General features: G+C 63.0%; 1 protein-coding gene across 2 annotated transcripts in view; it reads right to left on the bottom strand.

Moving 5' to 3' along the window:
• The window catches only part of FIBCD1 (fibrinogen C domain containing 1), a 36,504-nt gene extending 13,353 nt beyond the window's left edge, over nucleotides 1-23,151 (bottom strand). Inside the window, exons 1-5 of one of the 2 annotated variants that reach the window (XM_070595242.1) lie at nucleotides 23,059-23,151; nucleotides 21,373-21,485; nucleotides 12,150-12,629; nucleotides 7,984-8,143; nucleotides 7,401-7,537 (exon numbers count right to left, since the gene is read on the bottom strand). In XM_070595242.1, coding sequence (XP_070451343.1) covers nucleotides 7,401-7,537; nucleotides 7,984-8,143; nucleotides 12,150-12,629; nucleotides 21,373-21,444 — 849 coding nt within the window. In that variant the 5' untranslated portion in view covers nucleotides 21,445-21,485; nucleotides 23,059-23,151. Of the gene's footprint in view, nucleotides 1-7,400; nucleotides 7,538-7,983; nucleotides 8,144-12,149; nucleotides 12,630-21,372; nucleotides 21,486-22,086; nucleotides 22,155-23,058 lie in introns of those variants that run through there. The other variant, XM_070595243.1, reaches the window with a different exon arrangement.
• Nucleotides 23,152-26,170: the final 3,019 nt, after the last annotated feature.

Below are 26,170 nucleotides of genomic sequence, written 5' to 3' on the forward strand. Positions count from 1 at the left end.
GTTGTCACGTGTGCTGGGAGCGCAGCGGAGGAGGCACCGTCTGCTGGGGCGGTTGGGAGGGTGGTCCAGGAGGGCTTCCTGGAGGAGATGCTCAGCTGAACTGCAGATTGGGCAGGGTCTTGGCAGGTAGTCAGTGGAGCTGAGGCCCAAGGGATGGGGGCTGAGTGGGTCCAAAACCTGTGAGATGGGGGGGTCATCTCTGCCACCTTGGAAGGGTCCCCAGGAGGCAGCATCTGAGATTTCTCCTAGATGCTGATGAAGCTGCTGCAGAAACAGTTACCGGCAGGGTCGTGGTGGCTATGCAGCCGTGGTGCCACCAGCCTCCCAGGCCTCCTGCGCAGTCGATTCCAGGAGAAGAGGTGGACGGCTGCAGCTGAGGCGGATTTGGTTCCGAAAGAACAAAAAACTTGGACATGGAACAGATGCGGCCCCCCTCAAAGGCGGCCCTGGGAGGCTTGGCTGGCTTTCCTGGGAGGCAGTCAGTCACTCTGCACATCCCCTCTGGACTCCTCTGGGCAGTGCCCCCAGGGAGCCCCCAGGCTTGCTGGCAAGGGCACAGGTTCCAGAACAAGGCCAAGCTGAGTTCGAATCCTGGCTCTGCCTCGCACAGGCCATGTGCCCTCAGACAAGTCATGGACACTTTCCGAGCCTCAGTTTCCCTCTCTGTAAAAAGGCACCACCAGCAGCCCCTTTGTCACCCCTGCGGGGTCTCAGCGAAGATGCAAAAGCGTGGACCAGGTGGCGCACAGGAAGCCTCACCACAGCCACCTCCCTCCCCTTCCGAACCAGCTGCCACGCCCAGAAGGAAGCGGGCCCACTCCTTGTTTGTGACTGAAAATGGTACCCCCGGGCCTGGCGCCCTGCCGCGTTTCCCAGGCTTGGCAGTCGGCGCCTGCCGGCTCCTGGCAGACACCGCTCAGAGCTGCCATTTATCAAACGCTGAGCCTCCACGTGCGCCACCCCGTCCGCGGTAGAAGTTTGAGGACTCCAAACGGCCTTGGAAGGAGGCAGGCTCTCTCTATGCACATCGGTCAGGGAACGTGGGGGTGTTGTCACCGGTCATTATGAGCGTGTGTGCGGGCTCCCAGGACTCCCCAGAGCAGTGGGGAGCCGGTGACAAGCAGGTAGCAGCGTGGCCCACTGATGTCTCGGCAGGTCCTTCTGCCACCAGAGCCTCTGGGGCAAGGAGGACTGGCCACAGCCTCAGCCCGAGCAGGGAGGACCAAGGCCCCTGGCAGCCCTGCAGCCCTGCGGCCCGCCCGGCCTCCCCAGCGTGGCGTCCCCGGCTGGGGGCTGCGCCCACATCCCGGCTGAGGGCCGGGGCGGCTGGGAGCGTTTCATCTCTTCCTGAGCCGGATCCCACTGCGGGCTGGGCTACTTGGTGGCGGCTCCTTTGATGTCCTCCAAGCGAGGGAAAGATTTCCCTCCCTGCCTGGGAGCTCAGGTGGGAGGGAGCAGGCACGCGGGGAGGGGCGGGTTTCTCTCGCAGTGGAGCCAATTCGAGGCGTATCGGATCTGGCTGACCGCAAGCGACAGTAAATTGCCTGGCAGAGCGTGGTCGCCCTGCAGAACGGGGGGCTTGGGCCCCTCGGCTTGCGGCCTTGGGGGCAGCTGGCCGTGCTGTGGATCCGAGTCAGGGCTCGGAGCACAATGATTCTGTGGCAGATCCCTGTGGTAGGAGATGCTGACTGGACCTGGTTTCTGTGTCCCCAGTGGTCACGCACAGACAAGGGTTTGGCAGTCTGGTCGGGGTGGCGGCGCTGCTACAGGCAGATCTCCGTGGAAGCAAGGCCGTGCCTTGGGGCAGAGAGGCGGGGCGGTGGGGGACCCAGCCTGCTGATGCTGAGCTGGGCGCTCCTGACCGACCAAAACCTGCACTGGGCCCTGGGCATGGCCACCCGGGTCCCCAGGCCCTGCCAGGAGGCTGACTGAGACATGAGGGCTCCCCTGCTGGCCGGAGGAGGAAGGGGACGCCCCAAGAGGGGACGTGACCTTTCCAGTGTCACACGGCGGGGGAGGTGAGCTTCGTTCCACGTCACCTTCCAGATGGGGAAATTTGGCCTCTATTTCTACAAATCTCCCTCCTCTGTGAAAACACCGCCTGACTATAAGAGCCTCCTGGGCAGATCCAGGTTCCTCTGGTCACAGGGAGTCCCCAGGGCTCCGCCCCGCCCCTGCGCCCCTCGTCTCCGCCCCCTCCCTCACAGGGGAGCAGCCTGCTGAGGATCAGACTCCCTCCCCACGTGAGCAGCACTGTTGGGCCCACTGAACAGGTGAGAAGAGCGAGCCTCAGAGAGGTGAGGCGACAGCGCCCAAAGACACCAACGGTCACTCGTTCTGCAAGTATTTAGGGGGCGGCGACAGTGTGCAAGCACCACGCGCAGCCCTGAGCTCTGGCGGCCACGAGATGACCAGTCGCTGCCCCGTGGGGCTCGCCTGGCTGGGACACAGACGGCAACACCTGGACCGGTGATCACCTAGCCGCACCTGTGACGGGTGCAAAGAAGGAGCATGGGGGTGACCTGCTGGTCAGGGAGGCCTCCCAAAGGACACGGCGACCACGCTGGGCCAGCGAGGAAGACCCCTTGCCCAGGGTCACAGGTCAGCAGGAGTGGCCCTTCCTCCCTGCCCTTCGCCCCTCCTTTTCTGGGAGGGGGTGTGCGTGTCAGGTTCAGGGGTGGCCTTAAACAATTGGTGTGACCCTGCGTGGCCTGGGCCCCTGTGGCCTTTGCTCATCATGGAGAGGAGGCTTGAGCTCAGCTGGCACCAGTGGCCACACAAGCTGAAAGGCCACCTGGAGGCGTGTGTCCATCGGCCCCTGCAGCCTCCCCACCCCAAGGAGCCACGCGTGGCCTCATTCCCACATGGCAGCACCGACTCTGCAGCAAGGATTCAGGACCCATGGAGTTCACACTCCCTGAGTGGCTCCCCCACAGCCCCCGAGTCCCCTGGCCCCACAGCCTGGGTCACTCCCTCCCTGGGGGATCCCGGGGCGGCGGGAGCCCACTCTGCCCTCGGGAGAAAGCCCAGCTCCTAATGCACCTGCAGCACCTCACACGGCCCAGCCCTGCTGCCTCCACCACCTCGACCCTGCCCCTCGAGCTCCGTGTGCCAGCAGAACTGAGCCACCGTGGCTCCAGGACAAGCCCCGCCATCTCCCTGTGGACCTTGCACGTCTGTTCCCGCACCTGGAACTCTGTTCCCTGCCTCACTCCGCTCCATCTCCCAGCACTTGGACCTCTCTTGGCCGCCCCCGGCTGGGTTAGTGGGGTGGGGCTGTCATCTGGGCTCCCCGATGGCCTCCGCCGGCAGCCCTCGCACAAGTCAGCCGACTTGTCCAGCTCCCCACCAGGCCGGGAGGTTGCTGCCAAATCCTCTGGCCCATGGCTGGCACTCATGCATAAATGAGTGCCACCGTGTGACAGTCAGTTCCACAGACGTGCGTGAGGCTGCAGGAGGCCTGGGTGCTGCCCCAGGCGGGCTGCTCATTTGCAGGGCGGCCTTGGACAAATCTCTTGCTCTCTCTGAGGCTGCCCTGTAGCCTGGAGGGGCGTCACTGCAGTGCTGGCGAGCGCAGTGGTTCTATAAACTGTAAAGCGTCCCCCAGGCGGGCAGGGCTGCCGAGCGCCATCCTCGCCTGGGCCAGTGTCTGCGGGAGGCAGGCTCTGGTTGGTGTGTCCTGCCCCAGGCGCCCTGTCCAGCAGGGAGGGCCATCCGGTGCCAGCACTCCAGGCCCGGCAGTTTGGACAGGGAGCCTAATGAGGATGGATGGTATTGGGGTCCAGAGAGGCAGCGGCCAGCTCCCCCAAACAACAATTGAGTTTCCGAAAGATTCCATGTGGCAGGGAGGCGATCCTGACAGATGCCCAGAGGTAGCTGGGAAGAGATTGCTTTTGACGGAAGCCTAAATGGATATTAACACTTATTGGCCACGCAAGCACTTCTCGGCCGAGAACGGCCTTTCTTCCAGGGCCCCCGGATCCAGGAGTCCGAGCGGGAGGGCCAGGAGGCCGGCAGTCCTCACCCACTCGCCTCCGATCGCCCCCCAGCCCTCGCCTAGGAATCACCTGCCTCCCGGCCCAGATCCTGATTGACTCCCCCCGGAGACTGGCTTCAAGTCCACCGGAGTGGAGAGGCACAGCCCGGGCCGGCGTCTCGGTCTTTCATTAAGCCTGTCCTAACCCTTAACTCTGATTTCTGGGCTCTGGCGCTGTTTTGCCGGCCGAGGGGTTCCCAGAGGCAAATGCCATAACTCAGATGTTGTGAGTTAGGAAAACGAAAGAGCTTTTAGACGCAGATGCAGTCTGTTTAACGGCCCTCCTCCGGAGCTGGGGGAGGGGCTCAGCCGTCTGTCTGTCTCTGGGTCTCGGGGGGATTCTCGGCTGTTCTCGGCCAGCACTGCCCTCCAAACCACGCCCGTCTTGGCCCCTGGCCCGCCCGCCCGCCTCACTCGCCCCTCCCTGTCTCACCCCTGCTCGGAACGGCTGACCCCTTTCAAAACTGACCCGGGCTGCCTTCCCCTCTAGGAGCTTCTCTCTCCCCTCTGCCTGGACATCACTGCGCCCAAAATAGTCACCACCACGCTCCGTGGTGAGAAAGGAGGCACTCCGCCTGCCTCTGTGGGCACCGCGGGAAACCGCTGAGCACACGCCCCTGCTCCAGGTCCCCACACCGTTCCCTGGACCACCGTGGATGCCCTCTTGGTGGGGAGCCCGGCGGGGGTGGGGACACACATCTTGGCCACTGGTGGGTTGCCAGTGCCTTGCGCAGGGCGCAGCTCCTTGTCATAAGTAGCTATGGGACAGCGGCCAGACCTGGGCACAATGCTCCGTGAGCACCTGGCGGTGGCAGCCTGGTAAGCCCGCGAAGCCACACACCACAGTGGACGTGTGTCTCGCTGGCCGTCCCTCCCCGTCTTCTGAGGTTGGTGGGAGGCAGGGATCATGGCCACTGCAGTGGCTGAAGACTCTGGCTGCTTCGTCCCCTTGTGGGGAGGGCTGTAGGCAGGTGACCCAAGCCCCCAGTCAGGAACACCCCTGACGCTGACAGCAGCTGGGGAGGCAAAGAAGCCGGGCCAGATGGACTCTCGCTCGGAGGCACAGTGGGAGCTCGGCGGGGGTGCCGTGCCCGGTGTGGCTGTGTCCAGCGCTCAGGAGCAGCAGCCCTGGGCAGTGGGCTTCTCACCAGGCAACCCCTGGCCGGGTCTGGAGGGCTGTGTTCCTGGCTGTGTGGCCCTGAGCTGGTTTCCGGGCCTCCCAGCCTCCCTCTAGTACGTTCCTTTTCTGCTTAAATCAGCCACTTTCTGTTGCCCGCGGTTAAGACCTCTAAGTGAGGTAGGTGGGTGTTCTCATTTCACAGCTGAGGAAACTGAGGCTCAGAGAACTTAAGTAACTTGCCCAAGGTCACACAGCAGGACCCAGAGCCACGCCCCGGTCTGTCTGTGGATGTCAGAGCCCAAGAGTGTAGGCCATGCTCTCCGCCCCCGGCACAAGGGCTCAGTGACGGGCCTGTCCGCCGAGTGAGGGGACTGCCTCCTCCCTCCCCTCCCTGTTCTTCCCAAGAACACGCACAGTCAGGTTAGGCTTCCTGAAGCACAGTTTTTATCTCATCTTTCCTCTCTCCAGCACCCTCAATAGCTCCCCAGTGCCTGCCCCACACCCTGCAGCCTAGGATACTGACAACACTCGCCTCACCTCTTCACGCGCCACCCGCCCCAGCTGACTCTGTTCCCAGAACATGCTGCGTGCTTCCTGATTCCCAGACCCTTGTCGAGTTGCTCCCTCTTCCCAGAACACCTTCTCCTCCCTGCTCACTCAGATCCCATCCTTGAAGGCTCATCAGAAATGCCCCCTTCTCCAGGAAGCGTGTGCGGAGCCTCCCCACCTCTGCTCGCAGTGACTTCTGCCACCCCACACCCCAGCAGACTCTGAGCTCCCTGGGAGGACTGGGACCGGGGCTTCCCCGTCTCGCACATCCCCAGTACCCAGTACACAGCAGGTGCTCAAAATTGCCCATTTGAAATTAAATGTGAAGCCGAGACTCCTTGAAGAGTCAGTTTTAGGGTCCTGCTTTCCATTGTCACTGGGCATCCCAGCCACAGCCAACTAGGGAGGCTAAGCAGCTTTCAGGGTGGCACACAGACGCCCAGGGACAGTGGTGTAGGTTCTTCACTGCTCAAGGGCACCTGGCCAAGGGGGCAAGAACATGTGTTCTCTTTGCCAAGCCATGTCCCCAAAGGTCAGGACATGCACTTTTTAAATTTGCACCAAGTCACCTAATGGCCAGTGGCGCCCCGCTGAAGCCCACACCCAAGGCTGAGCCCCAGGAGATGCCGCAAGTCCACTGATTTGGAGGGGGAGGAGGAGCAAGCTCCCTTCCCACCCTCAGCCACCCAGGCTCCAGCGGCCCACGGCCCCAGGACAGCCCCTCCCGCTGCCTGTTTTTAGCCGGCACATGAACCAAGAATGATTGGGACATTTTTAAATGGTTAAAAAAAAAAATCAAAAAAAGAATACGTTTAAATATTATTTGAATACCATTTGAAGAAGAATACACGAGGATTTCATGAAATCCCGATTTCAGCGTCCACAGGGAAAGCGTTATTAGGATGCAGCCAGGCCCATGCATTCCGTTCCCCATCAAGGGCAGAGGCGAGTCGGCGGAACAGAGACCATGGGAGACAAGTGTGCCCACCTGCTCCAGAAGGGGCTTCCCAGCTGGCAGGTCGGGACACCCCCTGGGGTCTCCCAGCCGGGGCCCTGCCCACCACTCCACCCCTCCTCCCACCTCCAGGGAGGTTTCAAAGCCACCTGCGGCTGTCCCACCCCTGCCTTCCATCGGCAGTTTGAACCTTTCATTGCTCTCACCTCCCACCCAGGCAGGAGCCACAGGCGATCACAACAGCTCCTCCCAGGATGCCCCGGGGGCTCTGCTCCTGGAGGGGGGGGCCCTGCCATCTCCCGAGTGCGCACCGTCTATGATAACTCGAAGCCAGCAGCCGCCCGCATCCGCCCTTCATCTCACGCTTGCACCAGGCACCTGGTGCTGTGTTGCATCTCAGGACCCAACCCCGCCGTGCCCACGCCCCCAGGAACCACTGCTCAGGGAGGGCTCGGGGCTCAGGGAGCAGCAGGTGGCCCCACAGACAGGCAACGGGGCTTAAGATCTGCCCCTGAGGGCCCCCCAGGGTCCACTCACGACCTCCAGCTGCCCCGTGCAGGTTTCTGTGGGTGTGTGGTTCTTCGGTGAGATTATGGGCAGGTTTGTGGGGGCCGCAGGGCACCAGGCAGGGCCGGGCCCAGGGTGGAAGGCTGCGTGAGGCCGCTCAGCACCCCGGTTCACGGGCACAGCCTCCTGGGTCACCCGGGCCTGGCCGTGCCAGCGCGCAGCCGGAGACTCACCGTCCAGCCGCCCCCGCCCGTGTGCATGTCGCAGTAGACCTGGAAGCCGGCCGGGTCGTGTGTGGGGAAGATGGAGTAAATGCCATCCTCCTGCTGGCCGCTCAAGAGGACGTCCAGACAGTCGCGTGGCCGAGAGCCTGAGATAGGGAATGCCGTCAGGGAGGCCGGGCCTGACCGCCCACCTCTGTGCCTGGGTCTCTCTGACTTGTCTGTCCAGCCGGTAATGCCACGTGGGCTCCAGAGCACCGGCCTTGGGGTCAGACCTTGGCTCTGCCACTCCCTGGGTGAGCGAGCACCCTCTCTGAGCCTCGCTTTCCTCATCTGGAAAATGGGTACAATGAACCCATCTTGTGGGCCAGGAAAAGGGGCAGATAGGGCGCTCAGCGCTGCCTGGCCGCAGGAGGTCCTTGGCAAACGGCAGCAGGGTCCTTATCAGGGCTGGGGGGGCGGGGACGCTGGGGCACAAGGCATGGGCCACCGTGAAACTGAGGTTGGGCCCGGGCATCTCGTTGTGGGGCGCCCTCCGTCCAGCCTTCCCTGCTCTCCGGGGCACCCAAGGATGGCAGCCCCCCACCCCACTCACCATTGGCGCAGCCCCGGGGCCGCGATCCCCTGGCAGGCGCCCTCTGAAGATCAGCCTTGACACGGGGCCGGCCCAGCCCCCGGTCCCTCTGCAGGGCGTCCAGGACGTCGCTGACGGAGTTCACCAGGTGAGCCATGTGGCCTTGGCTCTCGGAGAGAAGCTGTGGAGTACAGGAGTGAGCGCAGGGGGCAGGGGCTCTGGCGGCTACCAGCACTGACGTCCCCCAGTTGGAGGTGGGCTCCCGGCACAACGGTGGCCCCTGCCCTTCTCTGGCCCAGACCCAAGGCCATCTGAGTCAGAGATCTCAGAGGACGGGGTGAGGGGCGAGGGAGCAGAGTGGCTCCCGCAGACACCTGTGCCCTGCTGCCCCGCCCTGTCCTTCACCCGTTCCTGCCCCTTCACAGGGGAGGCGCCTGTCAGAGGCACGTGCTGTGCACGGGGAGGCAGCGCCTGGCGTTAGGCAACGCTGGGTGCAAACCAGCTCCCCCATTTCCCAGTCAGAGGCCTGCAGGGGAGGGACTTAACCTGCCCTGAAACGGGGCTAACATGGCCTCTCCGGCCCCACTGCTATGGGGACTGGTGACAACGCAAGGGAAGCACCTAGCACAGTATGGGGCCCACACGGGGTGGTCGTACTCGGCCCACCCCGTTATGCAAATCCGGACGGCACCTTCCAGGTTACAAAGCACCCTCAGGCAGGGGACTGCACGTGACAGAGGGGGACCCTGGGGTACTCCACCCACCCCACCCGGCTCCATGCAAAGGCTGCTTTGATTTTCCACAGCTCTCTGATGTCCACCGCCTCACCTCACCCCACAGCATTGCCAGGAGTGGGGACTTGAGTTGTCACCTCCCGTTACAAATGGAGAAACTGAGGCCCAGAAGGAGAGGTCCCTGATGGAGAATGTTCTCAGGCCACTTCCCCAGGGCTGACTGGTAGGAAAGGAGCCCGGGGCTGCATCAGGAGCACAGGAAGGGGGCGGAACAGCGACAGTGGTTCAGACCCAGGCTCTGGCGTCGATTCTGGGTTTTGACTCAGCCCCCTCCTCTGCTCCGAGGGACCCTGGAGGAGTCCCTGTACCTCTCCCCGCCTCAGCTTCCTCCTCCAGGAGCCGGAACGGGAGCTGTTCTTCCGGGGGCGGGTGGTGGGAGACTCATGACGGCCTGTGGGCCGGGCCTGAGCACCCAGTGGGTGTCCTCTGTTTGACTCATTCCCACGGCTGAGCTGGCGGCCGCCCTCCCCACGATCACGGTCCGGAGGTTTGCAGCTCAGCAAGTGCACGGCTGTTCCCTGGGACCTCTCAGCTGTGCCTGCTGCCTGAGGGGTCTGGGATCTATCACCTCCCCACCCCGGGCTCCAGGAGGCTGCAGGACCACGAGGAGGGGAGGCAGGGTCCTGGGCAGACTGAGCCAGCCAGCCAGCCAGCATGGGGCCTGCTGGGTCTTTACACACCGAACCTGTCATCTGCCAGATAATAGCTCGTTGGAGGGAGGAAAATAGAAATATACAGTGCTGGCAGTTTACAAAATATGATTCTCGGCTCGGCCGGAAGCAGGAGCCCTGCAAAGCTCTTCGTTTCCTTGTCACTTTCTCCTCTGCTGAGCAGGTGATTCAGTGAGGCTGCGGCCCGGGGAGCGGGGCGCCCAGACGGGCGGGGGCATGTGGGCAAAGCCGCCCGTTTCTCCCTGGGCTTCACTGCAGTGTCCTGTGGGCAGGCCCTGTCGGGGGAGTCCTCCAGAGGGATGCAGGCAGCACCCCGGGGGGCAGAGGGCGGGGGCCACCCTGCAGGGTGTTGGCGGCCAAGTCATCAGACTCATTGGTTAAGTCTCCAGGGGATTGTCCATCCTTCTGTGACGAAGCCGACACACTTGAAAAACTCAGGCATCGGGCACGGCCCGCTCTCCCTAACGGGCAGGGAAGACCTCCGTTTAAACCAGCAAATGATTAAAGTTGAAAATGTATGTATAAACATGCCCCGAATTAATGGGGAGAGTCAGTCCCTGCTCGCTGTGCTGTGCAGATCCATTCAAGAGGAGCTGGCAGCTTTTAGAGGCGGTGACATCAGAGTTGCCGCTTCCAGCTCTTCATAGTCGCATGACCGAGCTGAGACAAGGTGCTCTGCCACCCTGAGCCTCCGTCTGCCCCTCCACAGAATGGGGTGATGACTCCCACCTCCTGGGGCGACTGTGCTGCAAAGGGCTTGTTACCGCCCGGCGTGGGCCCCGCACAGGCGGTCCCCATCGTTAGTACTGTGAACGGGGTTTTCAGTGGTGGCTCCCCATGGGCTGGAGCGTCACTTTACCAACAATTTCCAGCATAATGATCACAGAGACGCTGATGTGGCATCTCTCCAGTGTCAGATGCGGCCGAGCCCGGTACAGTCAGGAGCTCCAGCATCCTCCTGGGTACGGACTGTGTTGTCCCCATTTTAGAATTGAGGGGACACACCCCGGGGGGCACCTGACATGCCCAAGGTCCTACACCTGGTACTTGCTGGAGCCTGGACTGGATCCTGCCTCTGCCAACTCGAACCCTGAGGGCAGAACTGCTCGGCTCTGCCACTCCCAGGCCAGTGGGCTCAGGCATTTGTGTACACAAGTCCCCTTGGTACTTGCTGAACTGTCGACACCCGGGGGAGCGTGGGTTGGGATAAGGTCCAGGATGTGCCTTTTAACAGGCACGCTGGCAGTTCTGACGGGGGTGCCCACGGGCATTGCTTTGAGAAGCCCAGGTCTGGGCTGATCAGCTGAGGGTCTGGGAAGCTTGGAGAGGAGGAGCAGGGAGCCACCTCGACATGCTCTGCAAGACTCATCGTCTCCGAAGTCACCCGGAGTCTGCGGGAAATTAAACATCCTCTGGAGAAGTCATCTGCCAGGCGAGCCGGGGCACTACTGGGCCCCAGGAAAGCTGTGAGTCTGAGGGAACAGCTCGAGGCCTCTGCGAAGGTGGGCGGGCGGGAGACCCCGAGGCCCCACCCCCATCCTCCACCTGCCCTAAGGGTGAGCATTTGTTGGCCTGGCCTGGCCTGGCTGACCAGGGGCTGAGCCATGTGGAGAGCGAGGTGGGGGCCCAGATCACCCAGAAAGCCTGGGGGGGGCTCCTCGAGCCCTGCGATGAGGGGCAGCAGGAAGGCAGCTGAACGCCCCACCTCCACCCCGCGCGGGAGGGGAGCGCCGCCTTCCCCTCGGTCACCCAGACAGCACGATGAGCAATGTACTCCCTCCAGCTGCAGCCTTCAGAGGGCGGGAAAAGGCCCATGGCTCATGAGCGGCGAGGTGACCGAATGCCTGGTCATCCAGGTGTCCAGAACAGGCTGGGACGGATGGTGGGGGTGGGGCTCACCCCCTGGTCCCTGAGGACCTGAGTCACCGGGTGACGGGATACAGGGCTGGAGGCTGGGCAGAGCACCCGGAGGCCAGATGCCAGGGCTGACCTGGCCACACCCTGGACCAATCACCACCCCTTCTGGGCCTGAGTTTTCTCTCCTGGAAAATGGCAGAAGGCAGATGAGATGACCCGAAGTCCCTGCTCCTCTGGGGGGACGTTCTGGCTGATGCTCCAGGCGTGGTCAGCGCTGGAAACGCCTCCCTCAGGTCTACCTGGCGCTTGCTGGGACCTGGCTTGGCTCGGGGATGGGGCGGGGCTGGTGGGGATGGCTAAGGGTCTGGCTGGGCTCCCTCCACTGTCCCTTCTTCCCTGGAAAGCTGTGAGCAGGGAGTGGGGCAGGGGGTCGAGAGGGTGCGCGGCTCTCTCTGGCCATGTGGCACCGACCAGCCACGTGACCTTGAACCTCGATTCCCTACTGATGGAGGCCACGACCAGCCTTACCTGCATCCCACCTCCTCCGGAGCACCTGGGAAGCCCCTCGAGCCCTGGGTCTGACCTGACTGTTGGATGACACGGGGTGCTATGCAAATACGCAGGGTCACCAGGACAGAGAGTAGGAAACGGTTTGAATCCTGGCGCCACGAGCTGTGTGGCCTTGGATGATAGACTCACCTCTCTGAGCCTCAGTTGCTCATCTGTGGATGGGAATGGCAACAGCCTCTGGTCCCCGGGCACTTGGGGATTAAGTGAGGCTGTGGACATCAGGCGCCCAGCACGTGGCAGGCTGTGGTGGCAACAACCCCGCCACCCCCAACCCTGCCAGAGACGCTGTCCTTACCTGGACGAGGCGGCCCTGCTCGCTCTGCAGGGCGCTGAGCCCCTGGCCCAGAGCGCCGTGGCCCCTCCGCAGCCCGGCGCACTCGGCCTGCAGCTCCGCGGCGCGGGCCAGCAGCTGGGGCAGCTGTGCAGCCAGGGTGTCCAGCAGCTCCTGCTCCTGCTCGCCCGCCAGCCGCGGCCTGGCCTGCTGCTCGCTCAGTGCCCGCAGCACCGAGGCCTGCGCGCCCTCCAGGCGGGAGAAGCCGTCGGCGAGGTCGGGGCAGCGCGGGTCGATGAGGATGCTGAGGCGCGAGCTGTCGGCCCTCTCCACAGTGACCAGGGCGCTGTTGGCGCCGGCCGGCCCGGTGCTGACGACGGGCGGGGGCGCCGTACCGGGCGTGCGGGCATGGTTCAGGAAGAGCAAGGCGCCGGTGACAGCCACGGCCAGCAGCACCGCCAGGGACAGCAGCACCGTGCACAGCACGTAGCCGCAGCTCAGCCGCTGCCAGCCGGCCCCGGGCACACGGACAGAGACGGACAGACAGATGCACAAGAGAGAGAAGGGGCGGCATCAGGGGCAGAGCTGGGCCTCCAGCCCTGCCCGCGAGGAGGACCCAGGCAGCCCCGGGCGGCGCCTCTGGCCCACGTGAGGCCTGGACAAGGCTCAGAGGGGGCCATCTTCTTGGGGACAGGGGAAGGAGTCACACAGGCAGACGGAGATGAGAGCCAGAGTCCCAGAGACACACGAAGATACAGGAAGATGGAGAGAATGAGAGGGGCAGGGAGACAGAGATGGAGGGGATGAGAAGAGAAACTGAGGCAGAGAGACGGGGAGACCGATGGAGAGAGAGGCCCTTTCCCCTCGCTGGCCCTGCCCTGCCCCATGTGGCCTGCACGGGGCGGCCACCTCTCCCCACAAGGAGCCCTCCAGGGTCTGGTAAGGGCTGGAGGTGAAGTCTCGCCCTCTGCAGCCAGACAGGCCGGGCTCAGGCCCCCACGCTGCCACTTCCCGCAGGGGGACCTTGGGTGAGGACCTCACCTCTCTGAGCCGCCATGCCCTCACCTGCAAAATGGGGGCGAGAACGATGCCCACCGCCTGCATGCAGGTGCCTGCGTGCAGACTCAGGAAGACGGAGCTGTAACAGTGCCAGCACCCAGTCACAGCCCAAAGGAGCTCAGTGAGCGGCCACGGAGCACTGGACACATGGGGAGACTGAAGCCCAGAGAGGGTGAGGAGCTTGCCCACAGCCACACAGCAGATTCGAAGCAGAGCTGACTAGATCTCCAGCCTGCTGCCTCCTCCCAGAGCCAGGCACCTTCTCCGACTGAATTCCCCCACATTTCCGACTTTCTGAACTCGAGACGCGTCTTTAAATGAGCCGGTATAGTAAAGCTCTTGCAGCCGCGCCTGCGGCATTGTGCTTGTGCAATAAATATTAGCGGCTTTTATTATCTTATGATCGATGTGCACAGAGCATCTGGAGGTGTTTGGTTTTTTATTGTCCACCCAAAGTGTTATTTCTGCGTGTCGTCGATGTTGAGATGCACTTTCTCTTCTCAGTTTAACGTCTCCGAGGTAGGGGGCATCCCACAGTTGTGACTGACAACTTGCCTGCTTTTTTTTTTTTTTTTGAGGAAGATTAGCCCTGAGCTAACATCTGCTGCCAATCCTCCTCTTTTTGCTGAGGAAGACTGGCCCTGAGCTAACATCCATGCCCACCTTCCTCTACTTTATATGTGGGACACCTACCACAGCATGGCATGCCAAGCGGTGCCATGTCCGCACCCGGGATCTGAACCAGCGAACCCCAGGCCGCCGAAGAGGAACTTAAGTAACCTAACCGGGCCAGCCCCTTGCCTGCTTTCTTAGCGATAATAAAGTAGCGATGCCTCTTACATCGCGGGTCTGACCGTGGGTAGATACGCAAGAGTGAGAGCGTCTCCTCCGTAAGTTCAAACCCTACAGGCAACTCCTGAATCTCCCGCGTGGCACCAGAGGAGGATGGGCTCAGGGGTGAAGTGCAGGGGGACAGCAGACCCCCAGGGAAGGGAGGGAGAGAATTCCTGAGCCTGCCCGGCAGTGACAGACGCCCCCAGGACTCAGAGTCCACCCCTCCTCTCTCCGCACCTGCCCAGGCCCCGGGGCGCACATCCACCTGGCTGCACGCATCTCGACATGTGCTCAGGCCACACCTAAACACTTAGCTCCCAGGCCACTCCCTCTGGCTGAAGCATCTGCTTCCCTGCTCCTCCTCTACCAGCCTAACTTGCTCTCTTCCTTCAGGGCTCAGCTAGATGCCGCCTCTTCCAGGAAGCCTTTCTGGACTGTGTCCTCAGCCCTCCTCTCAGTGTGGGAGGGGCTCCTCCTCCCTTCCCCCATGGTGACACTCAGCAAGGCAATAGTCATCCCCTTTGACTTCATTCATTGGCTCACTCACACTCTGGGTATCCCCAGAGCCAGGCTCCAGGCCAGGCCTTAAGGAGAGAGAAGCAGTCATCCCAGCCTGCCCTGTGGGAGCTCGTGTGCCCAGGAGGGTGACTCGTACCCTCTTCTGGGGCACGGATCCTTTTGAGAATCTGATGAAAGCTGGGATTGGGGGGCCAGCGGATCCCCGGTCCAGGAAACTTGCCCTGGACCACGAGCCCCACCAGGGAGAGGGACCTGCTCACCGCCAGGCGCAGAGCGGCTGGTTGCTGGGTGGGTGGAAGGAAGAGCAGAGCAGCAGGTCACCTCGTTGAGCCCTGGCCCCCCAGGCAGGGCCGCCTCTGAGTCTGGGCCCCCCTGACTGCCTGGCAAGGAATGAAGGCCGCCTCCAGGCACCGCAATTCCCCAGTCACCCACAGCTCAGAAGCTTCCAGACAGGCAGGCCCCCATTATCACCGTCGCCCCCGAGCACACCCCATTCCCACCACTGAACCCCCATCGAGGGACGATGACCCAGGTCACACGAGAGCATTCGAGCCCAGGGCCGGGCGACACTGGACTCACGCCATCTGTGCCCAGGCCGCCGGCCGGGAGACCCCACCCTGTTCCTCCCTCACCTGACGTGTGACCTGTGTGACAGGGCTTGAGAGACAAAGCCCTGTGTCAGCAAGTGAGTTCCTGCCAGGCCCCCCCACGGAGCCCACCGGAGACACCTTGCCCCGAGCAGCTCCCAGCAAGCGAGCGAGCGATGGCCTCCAAGTGCAGAGCATTAAGGTCCCCCAGCTGCCAGGCAGGGCGGCCAGCCACAGCGGCCAGTCACGTCCCCCGCGTCTCCAGGACCCTGGCCCTCTTGGGCACCCGCTTTACCCCAAGCCCCCTGTCCCTGGAGGGAAGGCAGAGGGGGCCACAGGAGGGGAGGGGCTGCGGAAGCTGCAGGGGGGCCCCTGAGGGCAGGGGGACCGAGCCCGGAGAGGAAACAGGCCACTCAGCAGAGGAGAATGAGCCCTCGGAGATCACCTTAAACATGAAGTGCTGCTCTCCTTTATGGGCTGGCGGTTACGTGCCTCGCAAAGAAATCGGCTGAGACAATGAGGGGGCCCTGGCCGCGAGCGGCCCAAGCGAGCAGCACGCTCGGGGCTGGGGCTTCTGTGGCCGAGCGGGGGTCACACACCCGGGGCCCCGCCTCCCAGGGGCCAGGAGCGGGAGACCGAAGGTGGCCCAGGCAGTGGGCAGGAGAGGAGCCAGGAGCCCCGCGGTCAAGGCCCACTGCTGCCACTAACCGACCCCCGGGGCGAGCTCCCAGCTGCAGGGACGTGGCCCAGGGTCAGGGGCTACCCAGGAGGCCCTGGCCGAGGGGAGGACTAGATGGGCTCTTGCCAAGGGAGGCAGAGGGCAGGAAGCCCCAAAGGAGTCTCAGCTGAGGGGTGACATCTGTCCCCCCTCCTCCAGCAGCGGCCGTGCGGTCAGGCGGGGGAAGGGAGGGCTCAGGAAGGATGGACTCACGGGCACGGTGCTCTGCCAGGCACACTGGCTCTTCTCCCGTGTTTTCTAAGGGAGCTGGGCAGCGTTAGTTCCCTGGGGGGCTGAGACGATTCGCCTTGTACCAAAGGAGGAAGAAGAAAGTCTTCCTCCAGGGGGAGGTCAGGCAAGGTTAGATCCAGGTGCAGGCTGCTCCCAGCGCCCCACCTCCTAGGAGCACCCCAGCCAAACGCAGGATGTCTGCTCATCATGATGGAAATACATCACAGGGCTTCGGGTTGGGAAAACTAAGGGTGGGTGGAGTGTGGCCTGGGGCCTGGCAGGGGGCTTCCAGGCACAGAGCTACAGGTGGGCTTAATGGGATCATGGGGAGGGTGGGCGGCCCAGACCCTGCCCCAGCCGGGAGCCCCCAGGCGAGCCTCTCCACCCCTCCCCAGGAGCCCACACCTGCTCCCACCGCTAGACAAAGGGCTCCTGGACTGGGCTGAACCCTGAGCCCCTGGCCCTGGCACAGGGGTGGTCCCGGAGACCCCTAGGTGAGGGGCTGGTTGTTCTGCTTCGGGACCCCTGAAATTCTGGGTTCCCAAAGACTCAGAAAGAGGGCCTGCAGGCTTTTCCATGAGCTCTGAGGAAGAGCCCCCTGTCCTGCCGGGGGGAATCTGGAGCTTCAGGCCGTGGGAAGGACCCCGGAGGAGTGGCTGAAGGTGTCTCAGGGGACAAACAGACAGGGCCCGGGAGCTGCGGAGTCCACCCCCTCCTGGAGCTCTGTCACTTCCCAGGGGGCGCTCGGCTCTGGAGCCATTTGCAGGGAGGGAGGGTCTCCAGATGTTTCCTATGAGGGTCTTGCCCCCCTTCCCACACACACACAAAGCTCCTGGCTTCCCGGACGGCCCACCCGGGCCTCCAGCCCACTGAGCCCCAAACCAGGCTCTGTCCACCCAGCCCGGAGCCTCCTGAGGTCCCAGGCAGGGTGGACCAAGCCCACAACCCGCCCCCCGAAAACTGGGCACCTCCCTGAGCCCCCTGCTCCCCACCCAGCCAGCCACCCGGCCCTGGGCACTCCACCTCTTCCAATCCCCCAGCCCCCTCTGTCCCCAGGCCCCCAGCTCTGCCCTGGCGCAAGCTCTGTCATCTGCTTCTAAATCACTGTGACCATGTTCCCGGGGCCTCCCTGCCGCCCCCAGCCCTGCCAGCCCCGTCCCCACCCAGCAGCCAAGGACCCCTCCTGACGGCAAAGCGGACTAGGACCCCTCCAGGGTGACCAAGGTGTCAGGAGCACGACCTGCTCGTCCCCTCGGCCTAGGACACCCACAGGTTCCTGGCCCCCACCCTCACCCTCACCCTCACCCCTGCCCTGTTCTCTCCGCCCGCTGGCTCCTGCATGTCCCCCAGCACACCCTGGTCTCCCTCGAGGACAGATACGGCAAATGCTGTTCACCTTAAACGTCACCTCCTCCGGGAAGCCCTCCCCTGCTGTTTAGCTCTGCACTCCCGGCCCCCACTCTGCTCCTGGCTCCCTGAGCCTCTCCTCCCTTGCTTCACCTTCCTTCTTGCCCGACAGTGACCTCAACCCCCACCCCAGGGAACGAGAGAGAGGCGCCCTTCTCTTCACAGCGCCCATCACGGTTTGTAATAACCCGACTGTGACTTTGTCCCCCGGACTCTAAGTGCCCTGAGTTCACGGCTGTCCCTTCTCGCTGCCGCAGGGGCTCTATAAATAGTCACGGAGTGAATTAAATGCAGCAAGGTTTCGGTCAAACCTCAGGAAGAACTTCCCAATGAGATTTTCTCTCTTTCTGGAATGTTTTTAGAAGTTTTGAAAGTACCATGAGACGGCAGAGGTCAGAGGTCGATCTCCCTGTGGGTGGCCTGACTCAGGGACTGCTCAGAAGCAAGCCCCCCCAACCCTCCCAGGAGGAGACGGCGACAGGGTGACTTCCAGCCCCACACTCGAGGACTGGAAGAATCAGCTCTATTTCTAGATCCTTTCATCTGAGCAACTCCCAACTCCCAGCAAAGACTCCCGCCGTCTCCCGCCCAGGGGGTGACAGCCCCTTCGTTCTGCAGGGGGAGAGGACTCTCCTAATGAAGTCGGCCACCGGGCCAAGGTCGCCCAGCAAGTGAGGCGCTGCGGCCGGACATGCCCGGGACAGCGCTGGCCCGAGGCGGTCCCCACACACCGCAGCCCTCGGATGCAGGCCCCTCCTCGGCCCCTCGGCCGCGTCTTGGGAGCGACATCATGCGCCGAGCAAGCGAAACGAAGGAAGGATAGCCAGCCTCTCCCGCTTCATCCACCCACTGGGCTCATCTGCTGTCCAGGACCCCGCTTCACTCCCGGCTCCAGCTCTCTGAGCCTCCGTTTCCTCATCTGTCAAATGGGTTGATTGTCCCTGCCACCAACCTCCCAGGGTGGCTGTGACTAAGAAACGAGAGCTGTAGAGGGGAGCCCAGCAGGTCTTGCTCGGGGTGTGGCCTTGCCATCTATTGCCCTAGAAGAAGCGCCTGGTAAAGACCCTCAGCCAGGCCCTCCTGGCAGGAGCTGGGGGTCGGATCCCTTCCCCTGGGGGGCAGAGGGGAGATCAGGACACTGACAGCCCGTGAAAGGGGACAGGCCACTTTGAGAACCACCCTCCTCACAGGTGCACAGTGCTGTACAGCTTGCAAAACATACCAGGGTTTCCCTTGACCCTCATAACAGCCCGTGCGAAGTGAAGAAGCAGCCGGGAGTGCTGTTCCCATTTTGCAGATGGTAAAGCCCAGACCCAGAGAGGGGTAGTAACTTATCCAGAGTCACACAGCATGTCAATAGCCAAGATGAAACTAGAAGCAGGAAAGAGAGAAGGCCAGGCCCCAGGGAACAGGCCCGGAGGGAACCAGGGCAGGCGCAGTGGGCCCAGGAAAGGCCCCACCTCTTATCTGAAGCTTCAGACAAGCTTGGAGCTGGCACAAGGGACAGCCTGTCTACACGCTGGGTCACCAAAGGAGTGGGGACGGGAGAGGGTGTGTGATATTGGCCCAGGCCCCCGGGGCCACAAGCCCTCAGCTGCCTCTGATGCCAAGGGGCAGACAGCTGGGCTCTGGCCTGGTGGCAGCTGGGATATGTGTCTCCGGGGAGCAGCAGAGGGAGACTGGGCCCGGCCCAGGAGGTCCCGAAGCCACCTCCCCTTGAGACACAGCCGCGCTTGCTGGCTCCGCTCCACAGCTCCTCTGGGCCCCGCTTCATGCAACTCAGTTCAGCAACTATCCCGCAGCTCCCAACCTGAGCAGCATGGAAAGGCAGGTGCCTGGGCCCAGGGGAGACCTTGGGGTGAGGACCCAGAAGGAATGTGTGTCCAAAGGGAGCCCCTGACGGAGGAGGGACTCAGGGCTGGGACAGGACAGCCAGATAAAGGCAGCTGAGCAGCACAGGCTAAACGCTGCCAGGACTCTGAGACATAGCCACTGGGCATCAGGGAAGGCTTCCTGGAGGAGGTGGCATTTGAGTAGGTCTTGAAGTATATGTAGGGTTTCCCTGAGTGAAGGAGTGTGTGTGTGTGTGTGTGTGTGTGTGTGTGTGTGTGTGGTTGGGGAGTCTGGTGGAGCCAACAAGATGAGACAGCAAGGTTCAGAAATGGGCAGCCTGGTATGAGACAGGGGGTTGAAAAATGACAAGCAGTCAGTACCTGTAAGGAGCTAATGGAAAGGGAGAAGGGGCCGGGCTGAGGATGGCTTTGAGTGACAAGTCTAGGAGGTAAGAATGTCTTGCTAAGGGGGAGAAAGTCAGACCTCAGAAGGAGAGGTTTGTTTGCTTTTTTTTTTTTTTTTGAGGAAGACTGGCCCTGAGCTAACATCCATGCCCATCTTCCTCTGTTTTATATGTGGGACGCCTGCCACAGCATGGCTTGACAAGCAGTGCATAGGTCCACGCCTGGGATCTTGAACCCTGGCAAACCCCAGGCCGCCAAAGCGGAGGGCGCAAACTTAACCCCTGAGCCACCAGGCCGGCCCAGGAGAGGACTTTTTATCTGGGGACGGCTTTATCCGTGGACCTGACTTAGAGAAACACATGACCTCAGGAGGCACTGCGAGACGCTTGGGGTCGGACCTGGCTTCGAATCCTTGCTCTCCTGCTAACATGCTGTGTGCCTTGGGCACACGCCTCACCTCTCTGAGCCACCATCCACAGGGGACGTGGGAACGCGCACCCCTGCCTAGCCCCCCGGCTGCTGCCGGAAGCGAGGTTGTGCAGATGGTTGGGAAAGAGCTTTGCGAGCTACAGAGGGCCAGGCCCCCACACCACAGCGGTGTCACTCCAGACAGAACGAGCAGGCTGCAGCTCAGAGTGAGGGGCCGCCAAGGCCCGCCCCTGCCGCCCCCTCCTGCCGCTGCCAGCGGCGAGCTGTTCCTTCCCCAATGACATCTGCCTGGGAGAAATTTGAAATTTAAAACGGGCAGCCCCATTACTTCTCCTCGGCCTCCTCGGCTCGCCCGCCTGCCCCGGTCCCTCGGCAGCCCTGCCTGGAGCAGCCCCAGGGCTGCCCTCCACTCAGCTTCCGGTCTCCAGCCCTCTCTCCGGCCGACCCTGGAGCTCGGCCCTCGCCCCCTCCTCCTGCGCAGCCTTGGGCACCCTCCAAGCCTGCCCCACCCCCTGCCCCTGAAGAGGCAGCAGGAAGAAGGAAGGAACAGACCTGAAGCCCAGAGGCCCGGGTTCAAATCCTGGCAGAGCTGCGTGGCCTCGGGCAGGAGCAAGCCTCTCTGAGCCTCGCTCTCCTATCTTACAGCAGGAGAAGCACGATGCTCAGCCCTCCCACACGAGGCAGATAGGCGCTGCTCCCCTACTGTATGGGGAGGTGTAGGGGGGCTGACTAAAGTGAGGATTCAGAGGGGATCCAGGGGTGGGCGTCCTGCTCCTGAGGCTCAGGTCACCATGCCCGGCACAGGGCGGTGCCCAGGCTGGAGACTTGCTAAGTGGTCAGGGCGCCCACTGTAGAGGTCAGTAAACAGAGACTCAGCGAGAGGCGCGATTTGTGAGATCACACAGCCAGCTAAAGGGCTGGTCACAGTGTGAACTACAGGTCCCCCACTCCGTCTGTACACCGTGCACCGGGAGTCCGTTGGAGGCGCAGGGGGGCCCCCGGCCAGCAGAGCGCGCGGCTCCTGCCGGGGTGCCGCCCCCATCAGCACCCCGAACCCCAAGTTCGAGCCTCCTCTGAGGAGGAGAGGAGGGCGCCACGCTGCCCCGCGCCTCCCGAGCCTCGCGGGAGTGCGCCCCAAACTCCAGCCCCCCGCCCCGCGGCCGGAGCGGCCACCGCCTTGCCAACCGCTCGCGCCCCGTGTCCCCACGCCCCGGGCCCGCGCGTACCTGCGGCTTGTCACGCGGCCGGTCCTCAAGTTGGGAAGCGCCGCCCATGGTCTTCCACCGGTCGTTGACCATCTTCCGGCAGGACTGGCGGGACCGCGGGGCGAGGCGCGCCGCTGCGGAGCGCAAAGGCGCCGAGGTGGGCGCGGGCTCCGGGGCCGGGCGCGTTCCGCCCGCCGGATCCCCGCCTCCGTGCCCCGCGCCGGGGCTGCCCGGGCCAGCGGGCGTGCGTGTGCGTGTGCCGTGCGGGTGTGTGCCGGCGTGAGCGCGGGTGTGTGCGGGTGAGAGCCGGAGCGGGAGCGCGAGAGCCGCCCGCCGCCCGCCCGCCTGCCGCTCGCGCTGCGCGCCGTCCCCGCTCCCCGCTCCCGCGCCTCCCCCTGCGCGCTCCTCTCCCGCCTCCCTCCCTCCTTCTCAGTCTCCGTGTCTTTTTTGTCTCGGACTCTCTTTGCCTTTTATTGCTCCCCTGGTCTCCGTCTGACACACGCGCGCGCGCGCGCGCGCGCACACACACACACACCGCAGACTGCATGGTTCAACTCCACCTCCAAAAAGGCCAAGAGGAAGGAGGCAGAACGGCCCCACACCCCCGGGGCCAGCCGGGAGGGCGGCAAACAGCCGCGGGCAGCCCGGCTCTGGCCGGCCCGGAGGGGCCTGGGAACCCCGGCGGCGCCTCGGCCGGCACAAACTTCCTCCCGCGCGGGATTCGCGCCAACTCACCGTGCGCGGGGGGCGCGGCGCCGGGCGGGCCTTGGGGCGCCCCTGCCGGGCCGTCGGGCGTCTCCCGGGAGCGGCGCAGGGCTCACCTGAGACCCGGGCTGGGCAGGGCGTGGGGGCCGGCCGGAGTGCGCCCCCTGCGGGTCCCCGAGGTCTCAATCCGGGCCCCGGGGCAAGTGCGCCCTGGCGCGGACGCTGCGGCCACCCGGGACGGTCCCCCTGCCGCCCTCGACCCGCGAGGCCGGCCCTGGGGGCGCCTCGGCCAGAGTCCGCAGACCCGCGCCCGGGCGGCTCGCGGGCAGAACGGGGGTCCCCGCCGGCGCCGCGGTCGCGAGTACGAGCCGCTCCGCGCTCTGCCCGCGCTCCCGGCCGGTCGCCCGCGTTCCCCAGGCGCGCCCCGCGCCGTCGCGGCCCCCGCCTCCACCTCGGCCCCGGAGAAGAGGAATTTGCGCTGGGAGGGGGCTTCTTAGTCGCCCCCTCCCACCAGCAGCACTTTTTAAAGCATTAAATCCGCCCGGAGCCCTTCGGAGGTAATTGACAAAGTCCTTAATCTGCGCCGTTAACGAGCTGCTATTGTGGCTTCTGACCGCGAGGCGCCCACGCGGCCCGACGCCCCCTCCCCGGGCCACCGGAGCCAGGCCGCCTGCCCCTCCCCCGCCTCTCTTTCCGACCCCTTATCTTCTTCCCCAGCTTCAGAATAGGCACCCCCGTTCCCCGCCGCCCCTCTTCTCCCCAAAGCTGTTTTCCGGCTCCCGGGGCGCCTTGGCCCGCCGCGCTGTTCCCTGGCAGTGCCTTCGTCTCTCTCCCACTGGCTGCCAGTCTGTCGCCCCATCTTCGTCCCTCGCCGGGCCCCTCTCTGAGCCCTGCATGGGGCTGCCTGGGAGTGGGGGCCGCGCCCAGCCTGTGCGGGACACTCCCTGTGCCCGGAAAACTGAAGTCGGGGCACCCTGTGCCTCATGCTGTCTGAGCACTCACCCGCCAGAAGTTGGTTCACAACCCGCCAGCTGCTTGTCTGACGCCTCCCCTTCCTTCCAGGGCTGCTGGCTGGCCTCACCTGCAGCCCCACCCCAGCCGCCCACAGGGAGGCCGCCTCGGGAGCTGGAGAGGATCTCATAGCACTGGCAGGGGGTCAGGGGGCTGGTGTGGAGTCCTGGCCTGTGGCTCTTCCTTGATGGCACCTATTGCCCTGAGCCCCTCTCTTATGGATTAAAGGGATTGGCAAGTGACCTGGAGGGCCATCGCACTTGGACGGAGAGGTGTGGTGGAAAGCACAGGGCCTGGCTGTGTGGCCTGGGGCAAACAACTGTGCCTCTCTGGGCCTGTTAACCTTCCTGGGAAGGGCTCCTGTGAAGTTCTGAGAGAGGGCTGGCCACACTGAAGCACCTGAGTGGGGCTCAGACTTGCCCGCTATGACCTTGGGAAGATTTCCTGTCCTCTCTGAGCCTCAGTTTCCTCATGCAATAAGAAACTGCAGCCTCCTCCTTCTTAGTGGGGGATTGTGAGGTTTGCAGGCATGTGGCTGGGACTGCAAGTCTGTGATTCCAATTCGGGGAGAAGATGTAAGCTCCAGAAGTGTGTATGCACAGACAAGAGCTCATCCTGGAGGGCCCTGGACTGAGAATCTGGGGGCAGGGGGCAGGGGGCAGGTGCTAAGGGCCAATGGAGATTCTCGGTATGCGCCATGGGTGGTCCGGGAGACAGCGCCCTGGAGGAGGAGGGGCGCTAGCCGGGCCCTGACGGCAGGGGCATCTGGACGCTGAGGAAGCCGCAAAGCAAAGGCAGAGAGTGGAGAGGGATGGCAGCCTGCATGGGCAGGTGCACACGGGACGGTGCTGGCCTGGCGGGAGGACCTGCTCCCAGGCCTGCAGAGGGGCGGTTCGACAGGTGAGTGGGGGCCACCTAGCGGCTGCTCCTGGCACTGTTTGCTGTCGGGGCGTCTCACGGGCTCAGCCACAGGTTCCTCACCTTCCTGCCCGAGGCAGGCAGGAAGTACATGTGTAGGGGGTGGTCCCCACCCATCACCTTCTCGCAATGATGTCCTTGCTCAGCAGCCCAGAAGCAGGGTCACCCCAGTGCAGCTCTGGCACAAGCCTGCAGGCAAGAGCTTAGCGGTTTATGCACTGCGTTCACCCGACACACGGGGCATTGTCTCAGGAGAGCAGAGGGCCACCCTCTGTTCATCAGCCAAGATCTATGGGAGAAAAAGCACAGCCGACCCCACAGAGAGGACGGTGCCCCCACCCTCTGATTTTCTTCTGACAAAGCTGTGTCTGCAGAGCCCCAGGGACGAGCCCAGGTGTGCTCAGCTGGCCGGGGTGGGCTCAGGGCTTTCTAACCAGCCAGAGACAGGGCACTCCAGGGACCAGCCAGGACTGGGGACCCCCAGGCTGCCTGGCGTCAGACCCGAGGCTGCACTGACACCCCTGCCACCCCATGCACATCCACTCACGCTCCTCTCTCGGGCTCACCGATTCCTCGTGTTCCTACTTTTCACCTAGACGTGATGGCCCCACCAACGGAAAACTCCCATCTGGGATTCCTTTTTTTTTTTTTTTTTTTTTTAAATTGGCACCTGGGCTAACAACTGATGCCAATCTTTTTCTTTTTTCCTTTTTTTTCCCTGCTTTATCTCCCCAAACCCCGCCCCGTACACAGTTGTATATCTTAGTTGCAGGTCCTTAGTTGCAGTTGTGGGATGTGGGAAGCCGCCTCAATGTGGCCTGATGAGTGGTGCCATGTCCGTGCCCAGGATCCGAACCCTGGGCTGCTGCAGCGGAGCGCAAACTTAACCACTCGGCCACGGAGCCGGCCCCTGGGATTCTTAAATTCCAGGGAGAAGGGCTGCGGTCCATCCTGTTCATCCTTTGGAGCTAGGACATGTCAATCATAGGTCATCAGCTGGCGCAAGACAGCTGCCCTTGGTCAGGTGCCCACCACAGCCCAGTGGAGGGCATGGCTGCTGGGGTCCTGACACCTCCCCGAGCAGGGAGTGGGTGCAGGGCGGGCAGCGAGGGATGCCAGCATTGGGAGGATGAAAAGGAAGAGGGCCAGTGAGGGAGCCGAGAAAGAGTGGCCAGGGACATCGGGTGACAACACTGGGGGGTGCTCCAGTTGGACTGGCCGCAATCTGTTGAGCATCAGCCCTGTGCTGGGCACCCTGCATCCCCCCAGCTACCCTAATAAGTGGGAGCTATTGTCATCCTCAGATTATGGATGAGAAAACTGACTCAGAAAGGTAAGTTACATAACATGGGTAATAGGGCTATTAATAAAAGGGTGTAATTAATAGCCACCACTCAGTAAGCATTTTCCGTGTGCTAGGTACCATTCATTAGCAATATATCTTATTTCATGTAATCCTCATGGGATTAAAATGTGTATTGAAATGTAATATCCCCATTTTATAGATGAGACAACTGAAGCTCAGAGAGGTTAAGTAACGTGGCCAAGACAACACAGCGAATGATGGGGCCAGAATTTGAACCTAGATCTCTACACTGCCAGAGCCCATCTTTCTCACTTGCCTCTGTCCTCTCGGATGCCTAGAGCCAGGCCTGAGACATCCAGGGAGCACTTCGGAGCTGGCATACAGCACAGGTTCAGCAAACGTGGGCCGAATGTCAAATGTGCTTCTCTCGTGGGGCCTGGGGGACTGGCTGGCCAGGAGGTCGGGACCTCTGGCCCTCGTCCACCCAGCCTCTGCCCTGCACTGCCGGGGGCAGTCAGCTCTCACCGTCAAGCTGGTTCAGCTTAACTCTGACACTCACATTTATCATTAAAAATAAATTTATCTTGGCTTCCCGTGGCACGGAAAGCTACTGTGCAGTGATTCAATGGGCTTGTCACCCCTCACGGTTAGGCACGGGGAGCTGAACAACTGGACAGTCTCCAGCACCAACCCCTCATTTCTGCAGCTGGAGCCAGAAATGTACAGTGGGCTGACGTTTAATTTAGAATCCGGCATACCTTGACATAAACCCATAATACAAAGACAGGGGCCGGGGGAGGGGGTGCTGCCAAGCCCGGCGGGGGCGGAAGGGTGTCCAAGTGACAGGGCGGATTTCTTTCTTTCTTTCTCTTTTTCTTT

This window comes from Equus przewalskii, chromosome 26 (assembly GCF_037783145.1).
Source record: "Equus przewalskii isolate Varuska chromosome 26, EquPr2, whole genome shotgun sequence".
Classification (NCBI taxonomy): Eukaryota; Metazoa; Chordata; class Mammalia; order Perissodactyla; family Equidae; genus Equus; species Equus przewalskii.